Genomic DNA, 11486 nt, shown 5'->3' with positions numbered 1-11486 from the left:
TCTTTATGATTAGTATTTGATGCTTTGAAGTTTGTTATAACCCTAGGAAACCTTCTGAAACAACTCACCGAATTTTTTTTAACGAAAAAAAAATTATATATCATGCAAGGCAGTTAGGAACTATGATAATATCATATAATCTGATAATTTCTCATTGGAAATTTATTTGTCTTTCTCTCTCTTCCTTTCTTTCTGTCCTTGCTTATATCCCTTCTCCTTTTTCTCATCTTTAGCCACTTCCAAGAACCAAATCCAGCCACCCTGTTATGCAAATCTAGAATAAAAGAAACAAACCAAAAAACAGAATCAAAGAGAAACCAAAGCATCTAGAACCTGAGGCCAACAAGTTTATAGAAAATGAATAACACCCTTTGTCCTGAAAGTGAAATTAGTATCTCAGCCAAAAAGAACAGAATGATAATGAAAGAACTTGTTAAGGGTCAGGAATCTGCTACTCAACTCAAGGTTCTTCTTGAGAAGCCCTTTGGGAGTGAAGGGTCTCTCTCTTGTCAGGAACTCACGGCCAATGTCCTCAGATCTTTCACTCAAGCTATTTCTATCATAAACTCTTCTTCTGCAGATGAGGTGGCTCATCGGAGTCTCCTGAATTCCGGCCAAAATGGGTCGCCGGTGGCCGTTTCCGGCGAGAACAGATCCCAAAAGGGTGGGAGAGGTCGCTACAATAGAAGGTTATAATTATTCTTGCAGATCTCTTTCTGACGAATCTATATACTGCTTTTCTTTTCCTACAGTCACACTTGTTTTTATAGTTTCCACGATTTGGGTTACTATAAGAGGCTTTGTTGAATTGGGAATATGTACGGAGGTACGGACATATAGAGTGTGGCATTGTTTCATTATTATCAGTGAAGACATTTTGAGGTTATATATATATATATATATATATATATATATATATATATATATATGTTGGACTTGATATAATATATTGAATTAGTGGGGATAATATTCCTATATGTTGATTTTAATTAGTTGAGGGTCAGATCCAAGAGGGTTAATAATTGTTTGTAATTTTTCACAGATGCATTTTAGAGCTTATTTCTTGATATGTTATAGTTTGTTATGGACCATGATACTTCCTTTCTGACACTTTTTTTTTTAAATTCTCTTTACCATTAGTTAGAATTTATTAAAATCATTATTTTTTAAAATTTTACTTCTTATTTAATATAAATCAGAAAAAATAATCATTAAATAAGAAATAAAACATATAAAAATAATATTTTTTTAATAAATTTTAATTAATTATAAAAAAAGTCTTAAAAAGAAAATGTCAGATAGATATATTCATGTATCATTTCTCGATGTTCTATATAATACCTAAAAAATATGCATTATGCATGGAGCATATGCTCCTGATGATTAATTTGTTGTTGCGCAGGAAAAGTGCGGTGTCATGGTCCATACTCTCATGCACCACGGATGATAATCATGTATGGAGGAAGTATGGACAAAAGGGAGTTCTGAATTCTGAATTTCCTAGGTATATATGTTAATCATTGTTTTCCTTTATGATCTTTTTATTTTATTTTCTTTTCCATGGAGAGTATAATTCTGGGACAGTATACGTAAACATGATTATTTATACATAATAAAGTTGCATCACGCGTAACTGTATGTCTTCTTTATTTTGAGGTTTCATTTCCTATAGTCTATCTCCAGGAAAATGTTTATTTGTTTTCTTCTATTTGATTGGAAGAAAAAGAAAAGAAAATTAAGTTGATATCTATATAACTTCAATATTCTTCTTGCATTTTTGTTCAATTTAAATTTTAAATATTTATATACTATTTTCCTTCTTCTCAACGAAACATGGTTGGAAAGAAGAGAAAAGTTGAATGATGTAATAATGAGAAGTAAAGATTAAAAATATGGAATAAAAGTGATGATATGAAAAAGAAAATAAATATAAGTATAATTTCTCCAACAAAAATGTCAGTTATGACAAAGTAGTTTATATTTCAACGGCTGATACTGGGAGATTTTTGTTTTAACACAAATTTGAATTTTAGATATGTTGTATAAGTAATTATTATTATTAAGAAAAGTTTTATCACTTATAATAATCATATTCATCTGGAGTAGGACTTTTTCTGTCTGAGATACCAGTAGTATATACCAAAATTTCACATTAGAAATTGACTTTTAATGGGCTATAGTGCCGTAAAAGCCATGGGAGTTCTTATATTAGTCTCCGATCCATACTGAAAATAGAAATTAAACGCAAGTAGATACAGAAAATAGAAACCAACTTATAATTAGGAGATATATTGATGCATGTCAGAGAGGTAGTCTTTGTTTTTATCTTAGGTGAAGGGGGATCAAAAGCTGGTACATCCTGCATTTGTTTTCTCACCTTGATATATGTAATCTTGCCAAGTAATGCTTGTGCTTTTCAGTTTTCACTTTTACTCTTAACAAAAATCCTTTTTATTTTATTTTTTTTCCTGAAGTTTAGGTGAATCTTTGCTTATACAAAAAATTAATTAGGAAACTGATACCTAGCTTAATTGAACGTTGAGAATACTATCACCAAATAAAAAGAAATTGATACGGTTATAATATTTAATTAATAAATAAGCTTTTGTCGTCTAAGGAAAATTGACCCTCCTTTTAATAGAACAATAACAACTTTATCCAACCTGGTGAATATATCACACGGTGCCATGAGTTTAATTAAAAACTAAGTTCTCAAATGTTATATCCATCATAATTTTTTTTAGTAAATTCCTCTAATATCTGTCTTTGCCTCTTTTTACAAGATTGAAAACCATGCAATCTACGAGAGTATGTATCCAAAATAACCTGAAAACTAACTTTTCTTTTTATCATATTTTACACCATAAGTAGCATACTATTATTTGCTCATATATAATAATTTTGTATCTTGTCTTTTTGTATGCCTTCACACATTCGTCTTTGATACTTATTTATCTTACTTCCACTTGTCTCTTTAAAGATTAGTATTTACTGCCATTTTTGTATAGTTGGTCATATAATAGTTCTATAAGACTCTGGCTTGAAAACTTCAATTTTAAATTTGATATATAGTTACTTTAATAGAGTTGACCGAATGTCTCTCATCCCGGAGAGAATCCTATTAAATAATAATCTCCTATAGTTATAGTTATACAAGGAAACTTTATCTAATACATATGACTAATTTACAATATTGAAGAGTAGTAGTCTCATGTTCAGGAAAGCCAAGTTCTCCCAATAATCCACAGAGCCAAACAATCTCATAACAAATAGAGGACATTGTCTGATATTCAAACTCAGTGGAGGATTTAGAAATTCGAGGTTGTTTCTTACTCTTCCATGAAATAAGAACATGACCAAAAAATACACACCAACCAGAAACTAAATGACAATCATTCACACAGCTAGTCCAAATTTTTCTTTGGATTCTTGTTACGTGTTTAGATACTTGAAACCTAGTTTTGTGAGAATTCATTCCTCTTGGCTAATCATGTCTAGCAAAAGTTCTTTTGTTTGATTCAATGGAAAGAAATTGTGGGGGCATCTTGATATGGTCTAGTCTAACTCCTAAAGCCAACCCAAAACTTCAAACATGGGAGTTTGGAGATGCACGAATTAGGTTCAACCGAACAACATATGGTGAGCAATATGCAATCGTCCTCTACAATGAAAGAAATATCAGAATATCTGAAACTGATTTACTTCCAAGATAACAATGCGCGTCACTGTCTATATTAATCTTTCTATTGTACTATTTAGGTTTCTTAAATTTGTGGAGTGAATATTTAGATATTGTCAGTGCAAAAGTATCCAAGGGGTCACTGTTAACAATTCAAACTGTCCATGAAGAGAACAAATGTGATAAATTATTGAAGTTAAGACCAGAATTTGAGATTGCATAGGTTGGACTTCTAAACCAAAATCGAATCCCTTCTCTAGATACTTGGGACAGCGTGTTGTTGTAAGAAGAACAACTATTAGCTACTCAATTGTAGTGGGTTCAGAATGCTGAATTCAAAGCAATAAATGTTGGTTATACAAGCATAGGAAACTTTGCCTAATATGGCTAGGTTACAGGTATTCACATGTGTCAAATAAAGAATCAAATTAAATGCAGTAAATATATCAGAGAGTATTGAAGAGAAATGGTAAGGGAAGCAATACATTAGAGATTTCTAATCCCACTGACATACTTGACCAGAAAATCTTATTAATATAAACAATAAGTTCATGCAGATGATTTTTATTAATACATTGATGATACAGGTATACTTTCTTTATGAACAACTTAACTACTATATAATTACTAACCAATAAATTTATAGGTAGGTATAGTAGGAATGAATATATACACACTATAATAGGTACACGATACCTTAATCTAGACTCATAATGCTCATTCTACCATGACCAATTTCAGTTTTTAAAGATTGGTCATCTAACTCACCTTGTTCATAACAATGATTTGCAGGAGTTACTTCAGGTGTGGTCATAAGTATGATCAAGGTTGCCTTGCAAAAAAACAGGTGCAGCGGGATCAAGAGAATTCAAATATGTACCGAACTACCTACATTGGAATTCACACATGCAATGCCACCACCAAGGCTACATATTCTGCCACAGATCTTCTGAATTCTGATCATGACTCCGAGGTACCTAATGTTCAGGATCACCACATTAGCCCTCCAAGCTTAAATATAAAACAAACATTTCCCAAAGAAAACACACCAAGTGATGTTACAGATCACATGTTGAATCCTAGCATGTGGTCAGTTTTGAAGGATTTTGAACCATCCAATAAGCCTACCATTGTGCCCTTAATGATGGAAACTGATACTAATAATGTAGATAATGTGTATTCATCTCAACGTCTGGACATGGATTTTCGGGTGCCATCTGTTCATTTTGGCACTGATTTTCCCTTTGACGAAGGTCACTTTCTAATTTAATACTAGTTGTTGGTTTCCTAGGCTTATTTGTGGGTATATATGGAGATTTTTGTCGTCCCATTCTTAGCAACATTAGTAATATGTCATTAAATAATCAAATTATTCCTGAAATTGTATTAATCACATGGGTTGTAAAGTAAAAACAAAAACACGACATATATATATATATATATATATATATATATATATATATATATATATATATATATATATTGTAATTAACTGGAAATATCCATGTGACTTTGCCTAATTACTAAGAAAGACCTTGGGAAATTCTTTTCTACGTACTTTAAATTTTGAGTAATTATAATCTAAAAGCTTCCAAAGACCCAAAAAAGCATTTCTTCACTTTTGTTTCCTCTTTTCAATTATTGTGGGGGACTCATGAAGTGTAATCCATATACAATTCGTATATGGAGTGGACACAAAAATAGGACAATCTCTTCTGCATTTGCGTAAGTTACCCATTGAGCAAGGCAATATTTTACTCATGAACTAGTTACTTAAGGAGCAAGGCAGTTATACCCCTTAACTAAGAAATTATATATTACTCTTGGACATTTATGATCTAAATCAATTTTCACATTAGACGTAATTGAGTTTTATTAATCTTTTCTCATAAATTGAAAAACTCGACTATATGTCATATGGTGATTAACCAATATCATTGCTAGAGTGGTTTGAAATCATTACTTAACTAGAAACCCATATGGGTAGAATCATATGGCAACGTAACACCCCATTAACTAATAAAAGTTGTGGATTCAAGGAGAGATGGAGAGAAAGGGGGAGTGGCGAGAGGTTAGGAAATGACAAGGTAATACTCGTTCGGGGTTTGATCGAAACTGTAATCATATGGATGTGGAGCGAGTAAGGAATACCATGGGAAGGATCTAACTACCCAATTTTTTACAAACTTTCCAGAGACTTGTTGCTAGGGATATGTGGAACCTCTTAAAAAAATATGGAAATATTTGCGAGGTGGTCATTCCGAGTAAGAGATAGGAGGGGACATCAATTTGGATTCGCACGTTTCGAGAACAAAAGGGATGAAAGGAGTTAGGCTTTGTCTCTGGATAAGGTGTTCATATTTGACAACAAATTGATGATTAGGTCGAGGTTTGAAAGAGGTGTGTGGAAAGATAAGCAAGTAGTGACCAAACCAGCAAAGCAGACTTATAATAGATACTTTTCTTTCTACAAAGCACCAAGAAAAGGGATCAAAAATCTGATTTCCATCCAAAGGAAGTTTCTATGGCAAGGGGTTTCAGAGGAGAATAAGATATGTTGGGTTAGCTAGAAGATGTTTCTTCCAAAGTCAAAAGGTGGCCTCGGGGTAAAAGACCTCCAATATATGATATGGGAGGAACAACTCTTTTCAGACTTTAAGACCAATGTAGGTGAAAATGTTTTACAGGAAGCTAGGTTAGTCTAATGCTTGGTTTTGGAAACCAAACTCAGTGGTAGGGTTCTCGGTTGCAGCAACTTATGATATTCTGTCTAATTATCATCCTCCCACTCATCATGCACCAACAATCTCTCCTATTGAGAAATCCTTTTGGAAAACTATAGCCCCATCGAAATTGCTCATCTTTTCTTGGAAACTCTTACAGGATAGACTTCCTACTTGTCTTCAGCTACAAAAACAGATCATTCAAGCGTGTTATATGAAGAACTTTTTGGAGGATTGCAATAATATTTTTCTCAGATGTTTGTTCTCACATAAACTCTGGTTAGCCGGGCTAGGATGGATGGGACTATCTTTTGCTATTCCTTGTACAATACACGACTTATATGTGCAACTTGGGGATTGCATTCGCATCAAGAAATCCAAGGCTGTAAAACATATTTTCTGATATGCTACTGTTTGGTGCATCTGGCTTTTGAGAAACAGAATCATATTCAATGAGGGCAGGGCAAAGTTTATGGGGATATTGACCCACATTAAGGCACTATCATGGCAGTGGATTCTTTATAAGAAGGGACTCATCTTGGTGTAACAACCCACTAGGATGTCTATAAACAGCATCTTCTGGTTATATTCATTTTTTGTATTATGGAGGATGAAGGTTACTTTTTGGGGTTCTTCCTTCGTCCTATGATTGGTTTTGGATTCAGTAGCTTAACAGTATAGCTATACAGTACAACTCTTTGTACTGCTTTCAATATTATTAATGAATACTTTTGTCTTTTTTAAATTTTTTTTAAAAAAAAGTAACCCAAATGGATAGCTAGTTAGATTCAATCACGTATATATTGCACATTATGAGAATCTGTTAAACTCATTGAAGCTCCTCCTTTTACATATATGCAACTATTTTCTTCCTCGGGTCTAGAGAAGATCAAACAGCATATCAAGTTGGTTGGCCATGTTTCCATGTTTCCAGGTTTCTTGATAGAATTGAATACCTCTTCCATGGTTTATGGGAATTGAAGAAAAAAAGTCTTAAACATATCTTTAATCAATTGAAATGTGTGTTTTCAGATTAATTAATTCGTACTTAATTTTATTATTTTTAGTCATTCAAAATTATAAGCCATGTGCTTTCATTTTACATAAGGGATTAAAAATTCATTATTTTCGATCATTAAGTGAAAAAACTAAAAATAAATAAAATTCAAATAGATATTGTAATGGAGAAAGCATTATAATTTTAAACATAAGAAAAAAAAAGAACAAAATGTGAAATGTGAAATTTGGGTGGAAAGATAGTACTGGTCGCGGTCTATATGTGCTACACTTGGAATTTCAACTGTTTTTTTTTTCCTCTTTTTCTTTTTCTTTTGGTCTAGAGGAGACTCTTGCATGTCCCATTGACACCCTAGTCAAAAATCATATTTAAGAACAAGTGTGAATTGAAGTTGGGTGGAAAGACATACTTGGAGCTTCAACTGGTTTTTCATTTTTCTTTTCCCTTTGGTCTAGAGTAGACCCTCTTGCTCCATTGACACCGTTCCTTTCTTTGTGTTGTTCAACAAGACTCGTTAATTTTGTTAAATTTGCTTTATCATTAACATAAAAAATTTAGTCTAATAATTTCTTATCCTTAATTGCATTTTAATTTAATAGGTAATATCATTGAAATACTTTTTTTAAAAAAGAAAAAAGAGAGAGAATATGATTCTATTAAACGTGTATAAAAAAATGGAGTGTATTGTCAAAAACTCTTAAAAAAATGTTATCATTTTTTTAAGGCAAGTTTTCCATTGGACAAATGAGGCAAGGGGTTTATGGTGGCCATTATTTTTTATTTGCCTATAATAAGTTAGTTGCAGTTACGCTTAGTTTAAAACGCCGTCACGAACTTTTTTTAAAATTGAAAAACACTCAATTTTATGGACAAAATTAAAATTGCAAAATGGCTAAATTACTCCTTTGTCCCTTAACTTTTATTCTAGGTTTTAATCTGGTCCCATAATTGTTTATTCTAAAATGCTTATCATATATTTAGTTTTATAGTGTATATGTATGTAAATTTTAGGGTATAGCTCATACACTTTGAAAAGTAGTTTTTATGTAAATGACAGTGTATATTTATTGTTCTGAAATATGCCGGGAATGTGTAGCAATTGGTTGTGAAAGTGTGATTTGTTATATATGGAATTAATTTTTTTTAAAATGTAAACTTCTACATCATTAATTTCATTAATGATACAACAATTGGTTGTCAAAGTCATTTTGTACACCAATCGTAATGAAAATCAATTTAAAATCATCGCTTCTCACTTTAATAATATAGGTTATGTTTGATTTTTTGTTCGGATGCTCGCTACAAACTGAGTTAATTTGGAAAATAAATTTGATTTCATACCATGTTTGATTACTCTCAAAAGTGCGTTTACATGTTAAATTTTTGTTTAAAAACTCTGTTTTATATAAACAAGACTTGTGTATTTTTTGGAAAGTTAATATACATCCTTAAGTTTAATCCAAATTTAAATTTAATTTCAAAACTTTTGTCAAAATATGAATGTAGAATGTGAAAACTTTTTATATCAACCCAAGCTATAACTACAACAAATGTAAAATGTGACTTTTTATTGGATTTAGAATTGATTTAGAAAGTACTCTATTTCTATATTAGTTTATATAGAGAGAGGTTTTGTTAATATACATATTTTTATTTTTTTATATCAGTGTGTTAATAAGTTCTAATTAAATAATATTTTAAAATATATAATATGTCCTATATATAGCCATTAAATCTCGAAATAAATCTCGAAAGAAACCAGTACTGGATTGTTCTATAACCCACCCCCTTTTGGACAGTATACCTTCTCCAAACCCATACAATTGAAATGTCAAAACATCAAAAATCTGGAGTGCACCACACTCAAAAAACCTAATTAAATTAGTATTATATCCAGGCAAGAAAAAAAAAACCCCTAATAGGATTAAGTCTAGTAAAATTAGATAATATTTTATAATGTGAAAATCAAGATTCAAATCTTCATATAAAGTGGTATCCATGTACCTGAAGGTATGAAGGAGAATGCCTGTAAGAAATTAAATAGCATAAAATAAATAACACCAACATTATGTCGGTTTGAGTAATATATTGAACTCGAATCAGCAAATTTTCCAACAAAAGTTGGCAATCAATCAAACAAATCAATGAAAACTATACACTTATAACATGGTTAAAAAAACATAAAAACAACAACACCTTATTAAAATATTTTGTAACCATGGTGGGATAATGTGTAGGGATCTAACATAATGTCTTTTGTAAAAGGGTTAGGTACCCCAGGTACCTTTTTTATTCATTTATAATATTTCTCTTTATGAGAAAAAAAAAAACATACTATTAACATTCTAATGCAACATTTATAAATTACTCTTTTTTAACAATGATTTTTTATTTAAAAAAGAGTAATTGATAAATTTTACTCTTTTTTTTATCAAAAATAGTTTAAAAAATAATTAATCAATTATTCTTTTTTTTAACATTGATTTTAAGATTCCTAAAAAATGATGATTTTAGGGACCAAAATTAAATAATGAAAAATAAAAAAAATCATTACAAATTGGATATAACAAATATCATTAAGATCTTAGTTAAAAATTAAAAATATATGTTTTATAAAAAAAATATTGTAAACATATTTTTATCCTAATCCTAATTTTTTTATTAGTATCCTAACCATAATTTTTAATAAAAATAAATTATAGTAATACTTCCTTAATTTTATTCTAATTACACATTTATCATCTTTTTTTTTATGTTACCGAAAACTCCTTAATTTTTTGTTATTCAGTACACTAACACCCCCTGATTAATACCAACAGATCATGTACCTAGCACATGAAATTATTTTATTTCTTTTTTGTCTAAAATACCTTTTCTCTTCTTCGTGGACACTCATTAGGATCAGGGTTTGCAGAAAAAAAAAAAATTACAGCAAAAACAAATTTAAACCAAATTGCTGGATATAGCAGCTTTTATTTCTATCTCTCTGATGTTCATTAAATTCTCACTACAATTTACTAGCAAAAAGGACAGAGTACTAACGTCATCCCTAGCATCACAATCAAACGTCATCCTTAGCTTTGGATGGCAGTCAAGAAGTTATGACTTCTTCAATAATGCGTTCAATTAGAATGCATCAATCTAATAAAATATTAATATAAAACATTAAAACATATATATTATGCGAATTACAAAATTCAAATCTAATTTTTTAAAAATAAAAATAAGTTTGGAAAATATATCATTATAATAATTAAATACAAAACTAATGAATAATATCATATTTTATATGTATATATTTAAATAATTTTATGGTTATAATACATTTTACTAATCTTACACCAACATAATGGCACAATTTTATGTAGTTTACGTGGTTTTTATAAATTAGCATTAAATTTTTATTTCACTAATATATATTAACTTTTAATTCAAGTTTTATTATACAGATTATCGAGTGAGAGAGAAAAATCTTTTTTTTTAATGTAATTTTACATACTAATATCTTATGACTAATAATCTAGAAATGACCGTTTTTCTTATTTGTAAAATATAAAATTATTTTATTTTATAGAAGATTATTATCTGGTTTTACATCTTCCATATATGAGTAATTAGACTCGTAAAATAGGTGTATGGTAGGAGGGGAAAAAGGAAAAATATGGAGATAGAGAAAACTAAAGAAAGAAAGAGAAATGTATTATTAAATATATAATAAATAATATTATAATGAAGAAAATAGATTAAAAAAAAGATAAAAAATAATATAAAAAAAACTTAGTTTATGTTCAATATTTTTGCACATCAATCCTTCTTTTTCTAAGAATAAATTATCAAGTAGTCTAAAATCATTATTATAGTATTTATTAATCTTAACATAACACATAATTGGGTATTATGTTGGGTATGTTTAGATTAAAATTGGAAGAGCTAAAAAATAGTTTTCTCTCAAAGCAACAAATCTTTCTTTCTTATTTTATGCATTAAAAAATTTTATTTTAAGCATTCTCCAAGCTAATATATACCTATAGACACTGATTGAAAAGATAAACACTATCTAATAATT

The 11486-nt window shown here is 29.9% G+C and overlaps 1 protein-coding gene across 1 annotated transcript; it reads left to right on the top strand.

Moving 5' to 3' along the window:
- The first annotated feature begins 148 nt into the window (after positions 1–148).
- Positions 149–4975, top strand: LOC114384654 (WRKY DNA-binding transcription factor 70-like). The gene is made up of 3 exons (XM_028344360.1): positions 149–689; positions 1403–1504; positions 4472–4975. The coding sequence occupies exons 1-3, from the start codon at positions 358–360 to the stop codon at positions 4947–4949; spliced, it is 912 nt and encodes a 303-aa protein (XP_028200161.1). The 5' UTR covers positions 149–357; the 3' UTR covers positions 4950–4975.
- The last annotated feature ends 6511 nt before the right edge of the window (positions 4976–11486 follow it).

Source organism: Glycine soja, chromosome 14 (genome assembly GCF_004193775.1).
Source record: "Glycine soja cultivar W05 chromosome 14, ASM419377v2, whole genome shotgun sequence".
Lineage (NCBI taxonomy): Eukaryota > Viridiplantae > Streptophyta > Magnoliopsida > Fabales > Fabaceae > Glycine > Glycine soja.
Note: the sequence above shows the minus strand (reverse complement) of the source record. Positions and strands in the feature narration are given on the sequence as shown.